Genomic DNA, 22,023 nt, shown 5'->3' on the forward strand with positions numbered 1-22,023 from the left:
GCAGCTCCTCTGAAGCAGCAGGTTCTGTGCTCTGCAACTCTCTGGCCGACTGCAAAGAAATGAACTGTGTAAAAATATTGCGACACAGCGTTTCTTTCTCTCCATGCCTCTCTTTTATTTCTCCCCTCTTTCTTCATTACCAGCCTTAACTGGGCTCCGACTTCATCTGTCTTCAGGCCGACGTCCGCTTCTTACTTTCAACATTTGTCTCTTACATGTTTTTTCCCCGTCTCTACGTTCCGCTCTGAGTTACTGCCTCATTGCCTCATTGCCTTTTACCTCCACGATGTTTTACTCAGGTAATGAATCAATAATGCAGTACACCACACACATTTCGGTATATTTTTCACAGTCTAACATAAAGAAACATGAAAATGAACCTGACAAGCCCCGTGTAACCTCTCACGACCCAAATGAGAACTCGATCTTGTGACCGTGAATAACAGCCAACTATTACTCCCTGAACACAACCAGCATTTTGCTGATGTGTGAGGTGGCCCAGAATGTGCTGGTGCATACTGCGGACTTTCAAGGCTGCGCCGCTATTGTTTGTATAAATGTTGGCTGTCGTGATACATCTTTGTGGCCTTTCCTACGGAGAAAAGCTTCTGTTTAGTGTGAGAAAGTAGTGTTTTTATTGCCGCTGGGACTCTACGAGCACACCACTCTACAGCTGCAACCAGGTAGAAACAGGCGGCTTTTTATCTCTACACATTTTACTCCAAATGTAGATTATTGCCAGTAACACTGAATTATAACCTTCATTAATAAATAGTAAACTCAGAGTAAAGAGTTATTTTAATGTCAAAAACATTAGTTTGTAAAATAACTCTATATAGTGTACAACATCTGATAAAAGACGATAATTCCATTCCATTGCTACTTTATAAATGCATCTCAGTAATGCTAATAGACGGTTTACAAACCAATTATTATGTACGGGATTAATGAAGTGTTACAATATTAATAGTTCACATGTATTTATTTAAACATGTGTTTATATTATTGATGTATTGTCTGAACAAATTAGTAGCACTAACCCTGTTGTGCATGTTAATATACATAGTGTATTACTGTCTTTGCACTCTTTCTTTAAAACATTCCTTAAAAAGTATTCATATGATAGAATATGTCAGGTATTATTCAAATTTTGTACTACTCTGTTTTTAAAGGAGGATAGGAACAAAACTGAGTTGAATGGTGAGCTAATTTGTTGTGATGGATGCAGCATGAACAGCGACATCTCTCCTCCAACTCATCTTCAAGCCCGCTCTCATCTCAACACTCCCGTTCACATTATTATTCTCTCCATCCTCGTGGATGAAGGATGAGGATGAATCAGCTGAGGAGACAAACAGACAGGGTCTACTCCACGCAATCCTAATTACGTTACAAAAAGCATTGTCTACTTCACTGGACCTTGAAGAGAGCAACATAACAAGGGATGATAAGGGAGGGCTGCATGTCCAATTTATTTCCTCTCTCCTCAAACGGCTCACTTATTACACTGAAATGAAAAAGGAATTCAGTGATGAAACATTGTGTTTACACCAGGTGGCAGCCTTCGATTCTAAAAAGTGAAGCCACTGCTGTTGTGTAAACCTGCATTCTCTCTACTGTCCATCAGGGGGCGACTCCTGTGGTTGTATAGAAGTCTATGAGAAAATGACTCTACTTCTCTCTTGACTTATTTTCTCAGTAAACATTGTAAACATGAGTTTATGTCCCAATTGCTACTTTCAAGTCTTCTACAATACAGCATGATGTTTATTTGTTAAGTCTGGTAATTTAAAGTTAAATAAAGCGGGGCTACTGTGATTGACAGGTCACTACCAGAGCCGTACTTGGCATCTCTACCATAGCAGCACTCTTCTGAAGTCTAAGAATGGTCACTTCTGTTTACTGGTTGCAAAAGAACAAGATGACAATGCACACTTCTTATACACAGTCTATTGTTTACACAGCCTAGAGTTCAGGTTGAGGTGGCGTGTGCACAACAAGCGCCCCTTCACACAGTGCGTTTATGTCCATTGACAGGTGTGACTCTGAGTGTATGAGAAAAGAGTGTGTAGCCTTTATACATGTGAAGACACTGGTGTCCACATGGGATGCAAGTACATTATAGTCTAGTTACATATGTTTAAGCATGTGTATATCCACTCTGCAACAACACAACGAACCCAGTGCGCACATACGGGACCTGGGCGGTGCAGGATCGGGTACTCACAGCGTTCATGTCGATGCCGTTGGTGTAGGACCAGGCGTGCTGGAAGTATTCCTCCAGCCTCTGCCTGAGCGGGTTGGGGATCTGGTGGAAGCGGATGAACTCCCGGACTCTCAGCATTTGGGTGTGGTAGCGGGCCGTGCCCGAGTACAGCCGCTGGATGATGGCGGACACGTTCCCGAAGATGCTGGCGTACATCAGGGCTGGAGGTGGGAGACGGGCATAGAGGGTGAGACGTGAGGGATGTTTTATGAAGGGTGAAGATGGAGGATGCAAATGAAAGAAGGTAAGAAGGGAGATATTCAAATATACATTAAGAGAGAGTATAGCGCCACGCGGGTACTCGATACTCTGATGTGACCCGACATATATCTGGCTGACTGTCTTCTTCATCTAAAGAGAAATATATTATTAAGCTTGACACCCTGGGGTGATATGATTTATAAAATATATTATAAGTGGAGAAGGGCAAAGAGCAGACAGAGAGGAACGAGAGAGAGAGAGAGAGAGAGAGAGAGAGAGAGAGAGAGAGAGAGAGAGAGAGAGAGAGAGAGAGAGCGAGAGAGAGGGAGAGGGAGAGAGAGGGAGAGGGAGAGAGGGGAGTATAGTAACAGAGAATTGATATTATCATGAATCAGTAGAAAGAGCTGTGTTGAAGAAACAATGGAACATGTGTATTCTCATTAATACATCAGTTAAGATACAGCTTTTTAGAGGGGATTCATAATTGTCATTTACAAGATGCTTTAATCTTAAAACTTTATCTTTCTCATATTGTCGGTCAGAATGTATCTGTCTGAAACGCTCTGTTTTAGCGCCCGTTGTCTCCCGTAAATAGCCTGCTGTGATTGGTCAGCGGTTTCTGTTTTTTCACATTTGCACTGTCGCTGTCTTTTCAGCTGGGGTCAAACTGTCCATGTCAAGTGCACAGAGTTCTGCAGGGCTGCTACCGGTCAGTGTATAGTTATATACAGACATCACAACCGAACAGAAGTCCTGATGGCTCATTTAAAGACACGGTTTCTGAATACTGTGCACACAAGGGCCTATTGTGCTACAACATCCAAAAAGGAAGAACGCCTGATCTCGGTGACAGTCACTGTGCTCATTGACTTACAGAGATAAGCTAACGTTCAAATAGCGTGTCTTGGGAGCATTAAAAGATAATTTCACGTATTTGCAATATGGTCGTAAATCAATACTTTGTTTAACTTTGCTTTCTACCACGAGTTATAAGACATACCAAGAGGGAATTTCCCACTAAAACGATTATAACTTTAACTCAGACTGTTGGAGCCATACGTTAGCCTCAGCTGAACTTTAGAAAGCAGTTAAGCATTTAAAGGGATGACTTGGATTTTTTGAAGTGGAGTTAAACGAGGTAGTCCGTAGTTAGTGTATTACAAGGTTACAAGGTCCATTTATAGTCATTGTCCAGGCGCTGTGGACTTCTTAGTTAGAGGGACGATGGTGGTCATCTTGAAGCAGATGGGAACTTGAGACTAAGAAGTGAACATCTCTCATACACATTGGTTTGAGCATAATGGGGGCGCTTCTTCTTTTGCAGCTCGTTATCTATGTCCTCTTCAAGGCCACAGGACTCCAATGACTAAAACTCATTTAACCTCGAAGGATTAACGTTTCTGCTCTGCTGCTGCCTGAATCAGTTAGTTTGTTTGCGTCTATGTGTGACTTTGGAGTTTTAAAAAGTTAGTTCAGATTCCCCGTTATACACTGACAGAACAGCTACTTAATACAACCCCACTCAAAATAATCCCACATGCTCATTTGTATATATTAGGAGTTTTGGTTGCTTTTATTGTTCCTCCACAGTGGCAGTAAAAAGACCACTACTCAATGCAATTGTAATCTAAGTGAATGGGGGCATTCGAAAGTTGTTAAGGGACAGTTAGAGAAAATATTTTCCCACTAATAAGATTGTAACCTTGTTAAAAATAGGTATAAAATCAAGGTTAAAATACATTTTTACAACAGGACGAGGACAGTTGATTTGGTCATCACTTCCATAAAACAGTGTTTAGAAGGGATCACCTGAGGGCCGGTATAGACAGGAGGAAAAAATAGTCCAAAAGCTAGGCCTTAATCAGCGTGCATACAGTACCGCCGTGTGAGCACTGTTTTAAGTCAGAATCAAACCTTTAAGCTATACTTACAAAAAAAAATATAAATTTTACGGGCCAATTTAAGTTGAATTCTAATCAAATAGAGTTGACCCAGTTGCAGACGCTGTTTGACTTGGAGATAAAAAAGTTACTCCGACGATAATAATTCAGTTCATAGGAGAGTTGTTGAGGTCCTCTGGAGGACGGATGCAGCAGGACTTTGACTGATCTGAAGGGCTTTTGTCTGTAGAGGACAGCGTGTTTGGTGCCGTGTCCATTTCGTGCCTCTCTGTTTTGTCCTGTCAACTTGGATCCTGCTAACCACTCAACCTCTGACAGCTCCCATCACTATCCACATGACTCACTAAAACTGCAGCATGTATGTGTGTGTGTGTGTTTTTTCTGTAAAAGGGTTTTTACTATCTTTATTTATCCTGATTCGATGTGAGGTCCCGGGATAGGGATGTTATGTGTACAGATTGTAAAGCCCTCCGAGGCAAATTAAAACTGAATTGAATTGAAGTGTGTGTGTGTGTGTGTGTGTGTGTGTGTGTGTGTGTGTGTGTGTGTGTGTGTGTATGTGTGTGTGTGTGTGTGAGGGGGGGTGGGGGGGGGGTGGAATTTTCTTCTTGACTATAATAATGCTCATTGAGGTTTCAAAGTGCACTTCAATTTTAGGGCATTGGATTCTTTAATTGACATTTTATATGTGACGAGAAGTGCAGCCCAAACTAAAAATGAAAACAAAAACCACCCTTGTTGAATAAGTGCCTCCAAGTCCTTGATTACCCTCAGATAACTGTAACTGCTGCACAATAGATGCTTGTTGTTTTTTTATCAACACAGAATGTTGAGTGCTTGCATGCGATGAGCAAGCCGTTAATAGTTTTAAGTCACTGGTTTTAAATACCATATTCATGTTCTCATCCTAAAGTTAGCCTGATCATTGAGGGCCAGAGCTCTGCCAGCCTGCACAGGTAATTACTCAGCAGAGAAGAAGTCAAGCCGATAAGCATGACAGGGGTTATTACAATCCCTGCTGATGAATTGTATTAATAAATCATCAAGCGATATGCTTTCAGAATGTAAAGTGTGTTCGAGGCTTTGTGTAGCTGCTGTAACTGAAGCAAGAATGATATATAAGAAGTGAAAATGGTAAATTGTTGTAGTCTTTACTTATTTTTCTGTCTGTGGTTGTTTTGCCCCTTTTTTGTAGTTTTTTGTGTCTATTTGTGTTTGTTTTTAGTCTCTTTGTGGTTGTTTTGCCTCTTTTCATAGACACTGTGAGTCTCTTTGTGTCTCTTTGCTGCTGTTTTGCAGCTATTTTACATCTCTTTGTGGTTGTCTTGGATGTTTGTGTAATGTTTTTGTATATAAAGAAATAGCTTTACATTGAAAACCAAAGGAGTTGTAAGTACTTAGTCTTGCAACAGGTGCTACAATTATGAACTGCAGGTGTTGACACCCGAGGCAGCAGAGGAGCAGAAGCAAGATTCACCTTAGTAAGGACAGTTGGTAAAAAGCAAAAACCTAATTTAGAACGCTAAAGAGACGGTGAGCGGCTGCCAGTGATATTCTTATTAAACCACCGCCGCCACCACCACCACCACCACCACCACCACTACCACCACCACCACTACCACCACCACCACCACCACCACTACCACCACCACCACCACCACCACCACTACTTCTAGCACAACAGCAGGACCTACATCCTATGAGCATGACACAGATGGAGAAGATCTTCTCAGAGTTGGTGTTGGGGGACACGTTTCCAAACCCCACGCTGGTCAGGCTGCTGAAGGTGAAGTACAGCGCTGTGACATACTTGTCTTTGATGGAGGGTCCCGAACCTGGAGAGTAAAATAAATTTACAGCTGACACAAAGATTTCACAAAAGTCCGTAGCCTAATGATTCCAGACAAACCAAACACAATTTGATTCTGATGAAGGATGTTTTCTACTAACTAGCTGACTTAACCAGTACACACAGATTCAGCACAATATCTCTAACCAGTACTACTGTAGTACTGGTAGTCTCTCAGTACCTATGACGGAGCTGTTGTAGGTCTTTCCCAACTGGTCCCCCAGTGTGTGGAGCCAGCCAATGGAACCGTTCCTCTCCACGCTACCGATGGCATACCTGGGAAAAAATAATATGTGAATGCATGTATATAACGGATGATGTTAGCAATAATTAGCAGTCGGTGAAAAGGCACTCTCAAGGGATTTTCTGAAGGTATAATGTCTGATTGATTTATAAATGTTGAAACAGTTCAAATATAGATTTTCTGCTGTATTAATTTCAACCATTTATCTCTGGTTAGAATCAAATGAACTAACACAAAAAGGCACAATACAGGCATAATCAAAAATAAAAAGCAGAAAAACATAAATAACACATATACTGTATATATTCTAAAGTATTTTATTGAAGTTCAGAATTTCAATATTGTGACAGCACTGGCACCCACATAACGCACAATCATTCCCACATTACTCCTTCATCTGTGAACTCTCGTTTGATTCAGCAGACAGTCTTATGGCACCGTACCAGATGCAGGCCAGCCAGTGAGCGATGAGGGCGAAGGTGCACATGAGGAGGAAGAGCACGGCCGCGCCGTACTCCGAGTAGCGGTCCAGCTTCCTGGCCACACGCACCAGTCGCAGGAGGCGAGCCGTCTTTAGCAGACCAATCAGAGTGGTGGTCTGCGAGGGAGAGACAGAGCGTCGGCCTTTTGTACTGAGAGGAGGTATTCTAAAGACTGGTAAAACAACTGCGATGTCTCATCCCAGCGTTCCCCGCCTGCTGTCAGTCACCCTACCACAGACACACACACACACACACACACACACACACACACACACACACACAAACATTTGTAGACACACACACACTGCGCTGCAGAGGTGGTAAATCCTGACTTTTATTTCATTACTGTGGGCAGTCCTTTCTACTTGTATTCGTCTGGCTCCCTCCATGTCCATATGACAAATAAATAACAAGACAAGAACTGTGCTGGCAGAGAGCCTAGTCCTGCTCTGTGTGTGTGTGTGTGTGTGTGTGTGTGTGTGTGTGTGTGTGTGTGTGTCCTCTCAGTAAATAATAGTTGTCTGGTGAGGAAAATCTCCACTTTCTTGGCTCTGTGGCCTCTATGAAGTGAATCCTGGCAAAGCGTCCCCCCCGGGCAGTGCTTCAATATTGGGGAGTTTCCACATTCATCATTTTTGGCTTGGTGGGTGGCTTGATCACTACAAATAACACTTATTTTAATTACCTACAGACATTACGAATAGATGCACTCCAAGTGGTGCTTCCTCTGTCACTGGGATTGGCCTGGGCTGAGTTGCTGTTGGAGAGACCTCAGCCTTTGTGGTTTTCATCCTCATTATGTGGGAAGTATCCTCAGAGGGCGCCGGCAGCCGACTAACTCACTTCCCTCTGCCTCTTTCTGCTAAATCCCACCTCTTCCTCCAGACACCCGCCTCTCACTTCCTTAAACTCTCCAACCGACGCCTCCATCACTGCACTTTTCTGTCATTCAGCAAACCGCAGACGCTCAGTACCCGGTGTCTGAACTCAACTGTCTCACTGCGTATCTGCCTCGGTTATGTACAACCAGCGATTTGTATGACTTAAGTGGTTTAATTCCATTTGCTCATCAACTGTTGTGTAATGTCTTCTGTGGCTCCGGAGGTTTTTTTAAGGGAACACATATATTATTGTATCTGGAGTTCCTTACAACCCACAAACTAAAATAAGACAATCCAGTCAGTTTTCTTCGTGGGATGTTTAGACCAGAAAACATGAGATTCAATGAGAAAACCAGACCAGATATACCGCATGATATGTCCCCTTTAAGTTCGAAAAAAAAGATTCAAAAAGAAAGAAAACAGAAAGAAAACAGAAAGCTTGCATTGGTCGAATGAAAGATGCTATCAAATCATAGGAATTGTAGCATCAAGCATTTATGAAAGTTGAGCCGTTTTAGTGTCATAAAGTCAGGATATCTCGACCTCTTGCTTTGTGTTGATCTTTGAACTTAATCTGCTCATTTTTCTCAATCTGATGAAACATGCTTTTGGTTTATTCGAAAATAAGGAAAAATGGGCAACTCTTAATTCTACATTACAATAACTTCTGGTTGCTGATGGATTCTGTGGACGTGGATTTATATCATCACATGCACTAGATGCATCCTACCCTGTATTGAGTGCTGCAGTATTTGTGTAAAATGTATGCTCTGTATAGTTTAAAGGATTTAAGGATTCAAGGATAAGTTATCGTCACTGTGCAACACAGAGTCGCTCAACGCAATGCAGTTGCAGCTCATTTGCAACACAAGAAAAACCCAATAAAACAAAACTAGAACACTAGTGCATTCCTGTAGTGATTTTTGGGAATTTGCATCAGAAGAAATGTAAACAGGAGCAACCACACAATCCTCTGGATAACACGGCCGGCATCTGCAGATTACAAATTTGACACCAGGAAAACAATAATTGACTAATAAAAAGTTGTGACCACGGCATATACTCTCTAGAATCTCACAATGCAATGTGTCAAATTGCACTGATGTAAAAATGTCTCTCTCTGTCACTCTTGACTGTCAATGATGACACAAAAGTAGTCAACTACTGAGTGTCATGAACATTCAGCAGAGTGAGAGAAGAGGGAGCGATTGGTAAACATAGTCAGAGTTCTGATGAAACGTAAGAGGAAAGTATTAGGAAATTATGGACATAGCAAGAAACAGCATACGTCTTTGAATTGTTTGTTTCATGATCCGACCAACACTCAAAACTGAAAGCTATAAGGTTATGATTCAATTTCAAACAGAGCATTTTGTACACTGCGTTGTATTTTGTAAGGTAGACACGTTTTATTTTGACGCTCCACTACAGCTGACTGCAAATTAACTTCCCTACGGAGACAATTAAATCATGAAGCAAAAGCTGAACCACCTCTGCCTCTTTTCTTTCTTTCTATTATTGGCCGTCTCCCTCCTCTTCACTCTTTGTGCCTTTCTCATTCGATAAAGACACAATGTCAATGCAGCAACAACATCTCTCTCTCTCTTGTTCTCTTCATCCCTCCATCTCCCCGCAAATTGTCTTGTCCTCCTTTCACACCTGCTCTGGGGTATAGATGTATCCTAACATACCTCCTCTCCGCTGCGGTAGATGAGCAGGTCAAAGGGAATAGCGGCCACCATGTCGATGAGGAACCAGCCCTTGAAGTAGTGGACGGCAATACGCACCGGGTGGCTCACCACCTCATCGTTAGTGTTCACATACGTTGTTCTGAGAAGAGGAGTGCAGATTATATTAACATGATTGACATCGATAGTTCTTGTAAGGAGTTAACACCACTGCTGCAACTCTGAAAACCACTTTGTGCCACTTACTTCAATAACTACTACTGTGCTCAATGCTACAACAGTCAGCTGTAATCATGCTTTAATGAGGACAGAGCATGGGGTTGGGGAATTAGACCTGCAGCGTTTTGTGTTTACTATGACTTATTGTGCTACTGCTGCAGCACTTTTTACTACAAATAACACTACTACTACTACTACTACTACTACTACTACTACTACTACTACTACTACTACTACTACTACTACTACTACTACTACTACTATACTGTAGGCTCAAGTGTTTAAAGACGGACCTGAAGTTGATGAGGATGTCAATAATGAACATGATATCCACTATGAGGTCCACCACATTGAGAGGAGAGCAGGAGTAACCACAACTCTGCAGGGCTACCTCTTCCTGAGAGGAGAGAGATGAAAAGAAAAAAGGAGAGGGAAGAGAAAAGAAGAAAGAAGAGAAGATGAGATTAAAGGGAAAGAAAGGAAGTGAGAGGAGAGGAAAGGAAAAAAGACAAGAGAAAAAAGAAAATGTAGAGAGTCAAGGGAAAGAGAGAATAGAGAAGAGAGTAGAAGAAAAGACAGGAGAAAAGAAGAGAATTATAAGCTAATGCTCTAAAAATAGAACAGCTCTGTGTGATTACCTCCTTCAAATGGATTAGCGTTAAGGCTTTTAAGATCATTTGCATGCATGTGTGGTCCAAAAAAATTATGAAGTGACACAAAAAGCAAGCTGTGGAGCTTCAACACACGAATCAGAAGTAAACAAAAGGCTACAACAGACTACATATTTTACAAGAGATTTACAAGAAAGTTTACTTGCCAGGGAAATCATTGTTGTATAATATTACTTCATGAATCACATTTTGTATTTTTGTTCAGCTCGGTTCATTTGCCAGGAGTCTGAGGATGTTATGTTGTAGAGACATAAAGCCCAATAAACCTCTTTTACGATCGGGCGACATGAATAAAACACGCTCGACCTGAGTGACCTCGACGGGACCCCACCTGGTCGTTGAGGAGGAAGGCGGCCGAGTAGGGAGTCAGGATGGCGGTGTAGATGACCAGCAGCAGGATGAGCCAGTCCCACACCGCCTTGAAGGGGCTGTAGTGCAACACCGTCCACTTGTGGATGCGCGGGGCCTGGAGCTTGTACTCTGGCAACACATCTGCACCCAGAGACAGCACCTGGGGTGGAGAGACCAAACAGACAGGAAGAGATGAGAATAAAGGGCAGCAGAAGACGGAGAAAAGAGACAAGTCACCAGAAGGAAGAAACAGACTCTGTGCCATGAGACGGTGACATATAGCAGTAGTGTGATGCAACTGACAAACATTTAAACTACACACACACACACATACAGCTTGAGCACGTGTAGCGGCTTCATGGAATATACATCGGCTCCCGTTACACGCTCAGCTCTAACAGCGTTTTGCAATTACAGCGATGGAGCCAGAGTCCTCTGTGAGGATGACATGAGCTGTTCTGAAGTCACCGGCGCTATTAAGGTTACCCTCCCCCCCACACAGGCCCTCTGGATATGCACAGAAATGCATGGATTTGCAAGAAACACACACACACATACACTTACACGCGCACACACACACGCACACACACACACACACTAAAGCCTTGATTCAGGTCGGATCCCCCGTTTCTCTGTCCCAGCAGCTCTCAATTCTCTCAAAAAACGGACGACATCCTCGATAGCTTTCGATCGGGTTTCTGCTCGCGTTCCAGCGCTGAAACTGCTCTGATCGAGACGGTGAATAACGACGGCCTGGGTAATGATTCGGGTAGTCTCACCATCCTGGTGTTATCGGATCTCACGGCAGCATATGATACCTTTGACACAGTGGATCATAAAAGTATTACTTGATAGACTAGACACTTGGTTGGGGTCTCTCAGAGACAGGTCCTCCAGTGGTCCAGGTTACACACGCACAAATACACTCAAATGAAATCTGGGTTGTTATGGAGCCGTTCTCAGGAGCTTTACTTGCAGAAATGTCTGCTCTGGAAGCAATAACACAGCCTGCTTTGTGTCTCGGCTTCATAGAATCACACAGTGAACCGCAGAAGCTCTGCCGCTGCGCTCAAAGCAAGAGCAGGGAGAAAAATACAGAGCATTAGAGCGCGGGTCACAAATCCCAGTTTCCACAAACACGTGTGTGTGGATGTGTGTGTCTAAAAACAGGAGAATAAGAGAGTGAGTTTCTACTGTGGGATCATAATGCTGCTCGTGTTGTCACATGTAGTGTTGTCACATGTAGCAATTTATTTTAGAATATAACACAATTTACAAAAGAAATATTACCTCTTGGACACAGACAAATGCCGACTGTGCGTAAATGAGGGCACGTTCATGAGAATTGTGCATTTTCATAATTAATGCCCCTATATAAGGCTCCAGGTCCTGCTCATTTGTCCTATAGTGAAGGATAAATCTATAACTTTAAACTTTGCCGGCAGCAGAATTAAAGGGACCTGAGACAAGGAATGTCTCGCCACAGCAACCATGACTGAAAAGAGAGGGGTAGAATCATTTAAGATTTTCAGATTGATATTCTAGTGTTAATAGCCAATTTAGATTGTTAGTCTCGATTAATAAAACAGAGTTGTATTGATCATTCCACAACTTAGATTGTTAGTTTAGATGAATACAGGAAGATATGTTCATATTTATGAAGTGTAAACATTGCTCCCATGTAATGAAATATAAAAACTTGGGCTTGGATAACAACAGATTAATGTCACATGACTCCTCAGACAAGTCTGGACCACCTGTAAATTGTGTTTGCAAAAAATTTGATTCAGAAAATGATTGAATGCAGCAAGTTCTCCCTCATCACTTTCTGGAGCGTCTTGAGAGCGAGTGCTGCTGAAATGAGGCCAAAAGACTCAAGACTAAAGACATCCTCAAGAGCACTTAATGCAGAACCATCCAATTACAATGGATCATTGCTTTTAGGAGAGCTACCAAATCCTGATGAATTCAGCAACAACCAGTCCCTCACAACTTGAAAGTGTGCTTTACATGCCGTATTCCATCAAACCTTTATTTTACCTCAGCACTCTAATCCCCCAGTTTCATAAAAGCTCCTCTAGCCACAGAGCATCCACTATAAACACTGTGACACTTGCATGGGAGCTGTCTTCAGTCTGTCCATGTCTCCCGTATCTTCCCCATTACATAAACCATAAATAATAAAAACTAAACGGCTGCTCAATTCCGCAGCAGCACTTTATCTCAAGCGTAGCGATCCCTTCGCTTTCGTCAGTGACCATGTTTTCCGTTCCCCCGTGTCCAAAGGATGCGACAGCTCTTTAAAACGATCAACCCTGCATCTCAACTGTGTGACCACGTTTGGTCTTTACAAACCTCCAGTGCAGCAGACCAACGGGACACATTTGTATGCGGGTGGAGAGGATCTGTATTTTGGGGCCTGGGATCCGCAGCGGACTCTCCTACGTCGTCTCCGGAGGGAAACGAGTAGAATAATATCAGAAGCACTAAAAGAAAGTTCTGTATTCCTCTCACCTCCCTTTACCTCTGTCTTTTTTTTCTCACTTTAACCTCTATCACTCTATTTCCTCTTGCTCCTGTCTCTTCCTGCCCTCTACTTGACCTGCTAAATATGTCCCCTTCTCTAATTTCTACTTTTCTTTCTGGCGTAGCTCTGTCCTCGTCCGGCAACCCTTGCGCTCAGACTCCCTCTCTTCTTCCATGCAGTGTGCAGCCAGGTGGCTTTTTCACTCATCCTGCCATACCTATTGTCATTCATCCTGCCTCCCGTCTCATCTTCCTTTCTCCTCATGCTTGAATGGACGTTTTTTCATCCCTTTGGATGGCGCCTTCATGGTTTCATTCTTCTCTCTCTCTCTCTCTCTCTCTCTCTCTCTCTCTCTCTCTCTCTCTCTCTCTCTCTCTCTCTCTCTCTCTGTCTCTCTCTCTCTCTCTCTCTCTCTCTCTCGTCCTCCCCATTTATGTGCTTGGTGATAAAACCAACTGGTCCATGAGGATATCATACCCCTCGTTTTTGCCTCAGTAGCTGTTCTCATAGTTACCAAAAAGTTGGCGAGAAACCATTTACTTGATGTATTAATTAATTTAGAAATATTTCAGTGCGTGTCAGCTCTGTAATTGGGCCAGCTGTTTCATATCCAAGCCAGCTCCTCAGAATTCTGGCTCTTTCAAGGGGTTTTGTTTTCAAGTATTCATGAATTTCTGTATGCAAGTAATTTCATCAAATCACATCTTGTACTGATTTTTTGTTCTTAAAGATACTCCAGCACTTCAGTGTTTCTTGGCCATGGTATGAATTATCGAAAGGATAACTTTGATCATCAGTGGATTTTCATGGTTGAGTTTGATTATGGCATTGATTAGCCAGCACAGCGCGACATAAAGAACATGTGAGAACAAAAAGGGCTGTTGTATGTTGTATTTGCAGTAGTCAACACAAACTTCCACATACACCAAGATTAGAAGTAGCGGCTCCATGAGGGGCTGATTACTGCTAAATACTAATGGCATCGTACCGTCAATGCTAACATGCTTATGTCAAGACGATAATAATGTTTACCACTGTGGCCATTTTAACTTAGCATGTTAGCATGCAAACATTTACAAGTTAACCCAGTACAACTGAGGCCCATTGACATTACGGTCTGGTTATGAAGCTCATACTGTAATATGAAAAGCAGAGGATCAAAGAAGTGATTCATCCTCAGGGGAACACAAATGTACCAAACTCACGGATATGCGGTCAACGATCGTTGAGATATTTCACTGAAAAGTGTCAACATGTCATGAACACATCTGTATCCGGACACATCTGTATTCAGACACACAGCATCACACATTTACGAGCGTGAGCAGACACAAACGCTGCCATTCGTTCAGTGCCGTGGCCTTCTCTGCTGTGCGTTCCCTCCTGGAGGAACTCTATTTTTAGCCATCTGTGAGAAACTGAAGAAAATCCATTGCTGTGAGGATTGTTAAAAGTGCAGATGTCAAGACATATTGAAGTACAATAGGACAGAGTTGTGTTTGTGGACAGCACTGGGGAGTGACTTTGGGCAACAGGAGGATGGGGGGGGGGTTACAGATCTGACCGCCTGCGCTATGAAGACAGTATGTTTTTCCCACTTCACCCACAGCAAGCTGTTTTTCCGTCTACGGAGTGGAATCCCAAGTCCGGCAGACAGTAGCGTCATCATCTATTTCTACATCATCTCTGCTGAAGTTTGACATTCATCCCTTTAAATGCTGGGATTTGCCTGGACTCCGTGTGACACACTGGGTTTAGTCTGAGCGCGTTGCTATTTCTCAATTAACTGCGCGGCCCAACACTATTGAAAAAAGTAATTCAATTACACTTCCAGTGGCCATTTTAAGTCTTGGGCGGCACAGTGGGCTACATGAGTACAGAATGGGGCCCTTTTTTCCTTTTATTTCAAATACAAAGATCAGGCTGTTGTCTGCTGCAGTGTCTGTTTCATTTCATGTGAGCTGGTGTGTTCAGAGTGACAGGGGAGCAGACAAGAGGACAAGAAGAGATGACTTGCGACAAGCGCTAGATCAAATTTGAACCCAAATGTCAGATACATGGTACGCTCCTGCAAAACCATCAAACCTGTCTTATTCACTTTAATCATATTTCAGTAAGATGACAGCAGAATAAAAAGAGGGATAGTAGAAGTCGAGTCTGGTAGTTTTGTCTAATACTATATTTTTTTATTAAATGAGAAAGAGATGACAAGGACAAGAGGCAAAGAGTTTTAAGATGACACATCTCTGGCAGGCCCAAAGATAAAATACAGTGGAATGAAGCTGAGGTGGCTGAGGAGTAAATACGAAAGAAAAGGAAACTAAAAGAGAGATGGACAGATAAAGAGATAGTAAACCAACCAGCCAAGAACTTTTAAAAAAGAGTGAAAGAAAGAACATCAGCTAGAATTGTTCAAAAACATAGTTAAAGCTTGTGCCCAATATCTGCCAGCATCCATCAGGACTTCAGGACGGGCACCAAACGTTCTGGCCGACCAAATAGTCTCAAAACCAAAAGAAAATGAAAGCGCGCTATAATATTTGAACTGTTCTCTGTGGTAAATGTTTCTGATGGATTGCATCTTTTGAAAGAGAGTCTGTGTTTCAATGTACAATTATTGTGTAAAACATGAGTATTCAATAAAATTATTGAACATTCCTGTAACTAAGTGTATTTGAATTGAGATTAAATGCACAGAAAAAGCAAAACGTTCTCAATCGAACAGATTAGATTTTTTAGTTTTTAAATACCACAATATCTTTTAGTTTGATAAAGGGTGATGACTGAACAGCCAGAGCCACTCCCATCATTAATCTTCAATTAAATATGTTATTGTGCAGAAGACTGAGTCACAGGCGCGCACACAGCTGCAGGAGGTATCCAGACATTGCAGCAAACAAAGTTATAAAATCAAAAGCTGAGCAAAGCTGGATTATCAAAGTGCTCCCGAATAACCTTCTTTTCTTTCTCTCTGGTTATTTAGACACCTGTTGCAGTAAAATGAGAGCTTTTCTAATGGAAATCTGGCACTTTTAAACACTACCACTGTTGTCCTCAGGGACCGCCAAAATCAACACACAAAGAACGTTCCTCGTAGTAACCCGAAAGAAACGGTTTCCGATCTCTTGAGAGAGAATTGGCAAAAATCTAGTGGTGGTTCATTTTGGGAAATATGCCAAAAAATAGAGACACTGTACATCCCCACGGTTGATGGACATCCTGAGCATTTTACAGTCAATGTTTAACTCCACTACGTACTGGTGCAGTCTAACTTAAAAGAACTTCCTTTGGTTATGTCTGATCAAAAAATGTCTTTGGTTAGAACTGAGCAACCAGCAGCACCTTTAGGGTCGGCTGTGTGTCGTCACACTCTGGCTGTGATCAAAGTTGAAACCCTGCCTGTTGAAAACTTTGCGCGAGTCTCAAAAAAGAGATGAACAAAACAAAACAAAAACTGCAACTAAAGGCAGTCAGGCAGCACACACCATCCATCTGCTCAGGGGTGTTGATGGTTTTTGGGAAGCTTCCATTTCTCACATTGTGTTCGATTCAGCTGGCAGAGACGCGTGTGTGGACGGGTGTAAACAATTACAGTCCAAACACACAGACAAATGGATACAGCAGCTGAAGACAAGAGGGAAAAATACCCTCCTCTGAGCCCAGTTATATTTTTAGCCCGACATTCATTACCATCTTTTCGAATGGCTCTTACTTCCAATTAAGAGTGAAGGAGTTGGACCGAAGACATTTTCAATCAACTGCATTTCAACAGCTCAAAGCATCACATGAGTGGGTGTCATAAAAAAAAGCCTTCTTCACTTCTTGTGCTGTTGCATCAGCCGCAGGAGAGTCGATCTAGTTGAAAAAGTGTTAGATATTTTGAAATTGGGAGCACAATGTCAATTTTTTATTTTTTCGTGCCCAGAAACAAACCTGAACGTGTAAAACCCTCATACACGTATGCAGACACATTTGCTCTCTTTCATAAAACATGGTCACCAAGCAACGCTAAACCAAACATCCCACTCAAATCCTGCATGGCTGGCGACATCAGCCGAGAGCAGCATCACATACCCGAATCTCCAGCCCAACTGTCGGCTGTAGAGTAGCATTGTGGGTAATGTAGATGGCAGGTTTTGACGAGGAAGAAGTGTATATGGAAGCAAAGACTGGGGAATGTGAAAGAATATATGTGTGTGGTTCTTCTACACACATTTGGATTTTGTAACTAGAATTACCGCCTTGTATACATCTCTGGTAGTGGCAGTGACCTATCAATCACCTTGTAGACCCGCCCTAAAGCATAATTTACAAAATGAACATCATGGTGTACTGAAGAAGATGTGAAACTATGGATTGAGACATAAACTCATGTTTACAATGTTAACTAAGGGGATAAATCAAGAGAGAAGTAGAGTAATTTTCTCATAGACTTCTATACAACCAGAGGAGTCGCCCCCTGATGGCCATTAGAGAGAATGTTTTAAGTTTAAAGACACTTGCGCATTGGCTTGACTCGACAGAACCAGAGGTTGCCGCCTGGTGTCTTCACCAACCAGTCAAGTTTCATCCATCATCACTTTTATCCTATTAGACATTGTGAAATTGTCATAATTCACATTTATCTTTTGATGTTAACGCCAACAATGTGTTTTGAGAGGTCACGGTGACCTTTGTCAGCCAATTTCTACTCAGTTCATACTCGACCTTTGTGCCACATTTGAAGAAGTTTCCTCCAGGCGTTCCTTAGATGTCACATTCACACGAGTGGACCGAAGAGACAAACGTAGGGACAATCCAAAAAACATAATGCAAAAAGCAGCTCGATCGATTTCCTTTTTTATAACTCTTGACAATCATTTGTATCGTCTTCATTCTCTTTTTTTGTGAGATGTTTCTGATCAATGCAAAAAACTACATTTCAGTGTAATGTGGATAAGGAAGTAAGAATCATAGACACAAATCTATCTTCAATATTTAACCTGAAAATCTGTCATTGTGAAACGGTACGATAAGATTGTGTTACTTATAGGTAATAGACATCAATCAATGTTGGAAAGAAAGAGAAATATGGTGTGTATGGTGCTGATTCGTTAAGTTACTAACACAACTGTATGTATGCATTAACTATAAGTATCGTATACGCCTGTGTGTAAGCGCACTTGTTTACGTGTAATAGAGAGAACAATACCACAATCAAGGCCAGTGAGCCATGCAGTGCAGATGTGACAGAACCTCACACACACTTCCTCTGCTGTGTGTGTGTGTGTGTGTGTGTGTGTGTGTGTGTGTGTGTGTGTGTGTGTGTGTGTGCAGCACACTGCTTCTGGGCAACGCGTAAAGTTACACCACCAATTTGAAATAAAATAGATTTGTTTAAGAAAAAACAACAACAACAACAACAACGAAAAGAGGGAATGGGAGACGAAGAACGAGAGGAGGGAGAGGAAAAACATGGAGAGCAAAAAGGAGAGAGGGAGTGTGTGAAAGAGAGCGAGCCAGTGGGCGAGACAGAGGAGGATGGAGAAACAGAGCCAAGGGGGACGAATAGACAGAGAGCTAAACAAGTGAGAAAAAAAAGGTGAGAAAATAGCAATGAGAATAACAATGACACAACTGTTTACCCCCGTGGAGGATGGTCAGCGTGACACTTCACACACACACACACGCACAACTGTCAAATCAAAAATAAAAAAGTTAGCGCGTGCTTATGAACCGGAACATTAGGATATCTACGACAGCTGAGAGCTTTGCTGAAAGCACTGACATCGTGCTGCTCTGACAAACTGACTTCATACTGTCGCTCGACCTCAAACAAGCTCTCATACTATGAATACATTGGAGGAGATAATGGTCATGGTTGAGAGAAGCCAACGTGAACTGGAGGAAAAACAGGTTTCAAATGACACTGTCGGTACTTTCTTACTTCATTTTTAACCATCGTTATCTCTGCAACGACCACTGCTGTCATGTTTGATTAGACGATTACATACCACTATTGTCTTTTTTCAGGGTGATGGGCCCAGTGGAAGACGAGATGACCCATGGACAGACGGACATGCATACACACACACAACAGCAAAAGTATTTTTTTTATTTCTTAGTCTCATAAGGCAAGACAACACCTTGCCAACTCCTTCCCAACACATTTATTTGATTCTCCTAAGCAAACACGCTCAATAATGTATCCATATTCAAACAGCACCGCTCCCTATGAGCCTATGTTCAGTATTAGAAAGAGACCCGCCCTGTCGAGCACCGCCTTCAGACAACGGCGAAGGATGCGCATCAAGATTTCAGGGGGCTGCAATTTAGACCGTAAACTGAGCGAGATGTGAGGCCATTGCAGCACACACAGAGGTTATTCTGATAGCAATAGCTTGTCTGTTTGAGAAGCATTAAATAATGCAAAGCCAAATCATGTCTGTTTGGTGAAGATGTGTGTTGTGTGTGTGGTGTGTGTGTGTGTGTGTGTGTGTGTGTGTGTGTGTGTGTGTGTTTGTGCGTGTGTGTGTGTGTGTGTGTGTGTGTGGACGGAGCTCCTGACTCATCTGTTGAACGACGGCAAACACACTCTCACCACCTTCCCACCAGGAATTAGCTGAGCTTTTTATTTGGACTGCATATCAAACTAAACACACATGGATGCAGCCAAGGTGCACTCCAATGCCAGTACTTCAGCCCACCTCTGGAGGAGGTTGGAGGCACACCTGGTACACATATATAGACAAGTTTTGTGTGTTCATCAAAACAGGTGGCAGAGAGGCGCATGCCTGTCAGGGAGCATTGTTAAGATGCTGCAGGATGGGGGAAAGGTGTTCACCGCCAGCTTCAAAGGGACCAAAATATTTGACAGCGAATGATGTGCATGTCAGTCTGTGATCCTGTTAACAACATGGAAGGCAAGTTTATAAAACACACGTAATCCGGGTGTAGGACGTGCGGTTATATGTGTGGTGTAAAGAGGGACAAGCAGCCGCACACACACATTCAAACACCTTCTCTCTAGCTGGAGACCAGCTAAATATATAAATCCCACCTTAACCTTTTCTCAGACTTGTTCCAACACTTACATTTCAAGTGAAGGCCTGGAGGACTTATTCTGTCTTATAAACACACATGAGGAGTTAAAGTTTTGTGGCGACAAAGTCTTCTAACATTAAATTTGGTGTTGGTAGAGCCAAAGAGTTCAAACAATGTTATGAATTAATGAGACAAAGTCGCACAAAAAGGTGGCTGGTTTTTAAATAAAAGAAACAACAAGCCTTATATATAAATTATATAGTGGGTAACTATTTAATCATAGTATTAATACCACACTATGTTTTGACACTTAGTGACACAAACATTTCTATTAATTGTACTCATACTTGCTTTAGTGATAAATTATTTAGCGACTCTTTCCAGAGGGTGGTGAACCTGCCTGGTGATAGGTTCTGATTGGACAATAACTATTTAAGGGAGTGGCAGATGGTCAATTAACCCCCTCCAACACATAGTTTTGTGTAACATATGTGTGCGAGTGTATCAGCGCATACTGTTGCTTGCATCCGTTTTGTCTGTATGCTTATTATTATGCATATTCACAAATACGCCCGCATCTGTGTGTATGCTTGTGTGTGTGTGTGTGTGTGTGTGTGTGTGTGTGTGTGTGTGTGTGTGTGTGTGTGTTCGTGTGTATCAGTTTGATGTCTGCCCGTGGCCACGACTGGCTTCCCGGCTGACCTTTTCTCTACAGCTCTGACAGTTCCCATTAAGACATAACAAAGCAGCATATTTCCTCAGCCCCAATCTCTCTCTCCTCCTCTTCCTCCTCCTCCTCCTCCTCGCAGCCTTCTCCTCCAATATTCATCAGCACCATCAGCGCTTAGGGAGGTTGCTCCCTAACACTCTGGATATCTTTCTCCAGCCGTCTCCCTCCGTGTTTGTCTCCATATCCCATATCTCTCTCTGTCTCTGTATTTATTTTTTAATATATTTTTTTTTTTTACCCTTTTTAAGTCTTTGTCTTGATCTATCTTTGCATCAATCCCCTCCAACACAAAACGGGGCTTGAAATCTAAACGTTACACGAGCACTGCTGCGAGGCTGCTGACATGCGGTCTTGCATGCACACAAACCCATTTAAGTGTTATTCCAAGGCTCCTCTAAGTGTTCAGAGTCCGCTCTCAGCTTAAGTTTAAATCTCCTCTCTCTTTCTCTCTCTCTCTCCGTCTGAACTGTTGTTCGAAGTAGAGATACGGTGGCCTAAAGTCCAGAAACTGCAGTTCAGCAAGAATTACAAAAAGGATATTTAATCTGTATGGGGGCCAACATCCACGAGAGACGCAGCTCTTTGGGAGATATTGTTGTCGTCTTATCCAGGTTTGCAGAAAAAAAAAGTAGAGCTATATTAAAATACGCCTCACCATCCCGCACTGATAGCAGAGAGTAGGTTGTGCAATATTGATGTGACAGCTATAGCTGCTGTTAATGTGGCTTTGAAGGGATCTGAGGATGCCATCATGCATTAGTTCAAACTATGGAATCAGGCCAATTGAATAAAAGATGCTGACGTGTGAAGCCGCAGAGAGACGTACACACACTCAGGGGAGGGCTCGTGGTATGTTTCGTGTTTGTGCAGTGAGCCGCCGAAGCATGTGATGCATTTATTATATTATATGATAGTGTTGTTCCCTGTCCTGTTAGTGTTCGCAGGAGTTTTTCAAATGAACAATTCTTTCTTGCTTTATTAGTAGTTCAA

At 42.4% G+C, this 22,023-nt stretch overlaps 1 protein-coding gene across 1 annotated transcript in view; it reads right to left on the minus strand.

Moving 5' to 3' along the window:
• The window catches only part of kcnh2b (potassium voltage-gated channel, subfamily H (eag-related), member 2b), a 216,003-nt gene that overhangs the window by 9,717 nt on the left and 184,263 nt on the right, over positions 1-22,023 (minus strand). The window contains exons 7-13 of the mRNA XM_068581269.1: positions 10,734-10,913; positions 10,025-10,128; positions 9,516-9,654; positions 6,905-7,059; positions 6,399-6,493; positions 6,063-6,203; positions 2,228-2,427 (exon numbers count right to left, since the gene is read on the minus strand). Coding sequence (XP_068437370.1) covers positions 2,228-2,427; positions 6,063-6,203; positions 6,399-6,493; positions 6,905-7,059; positions 9,516-9,654; positions 10,025-10,128; positions 10,734-10,913 — 1,014 coding nt within the window. The remainder of the gene's footprint in view (positions 1-2,227; positions 2,428-6,062; positions 6,204-6,398; positions 6,494-6,904; positions 7,060-9,515; positions 9,655-10,024; positions 10,129-10,733; positions 10,914-22,023) is intronic.

This window comes from Clinocottus analis, unplaced genomic scaffold, assembly GCF_023055335.1.
Source record: "Clinocottus analis isolate CAN_PGR_092001 unplaced genomic scaffold, fCliAna1.0.p SCAF_18, whole genome shotgun sequence".
Classification (NCBI taxonomy): domain Eukaryota; kingdom Metazoa; phylum Chordata; class Actinopteri; order Perciformes; family Cottidae; genus Clinocottus; species Clinocottus analis.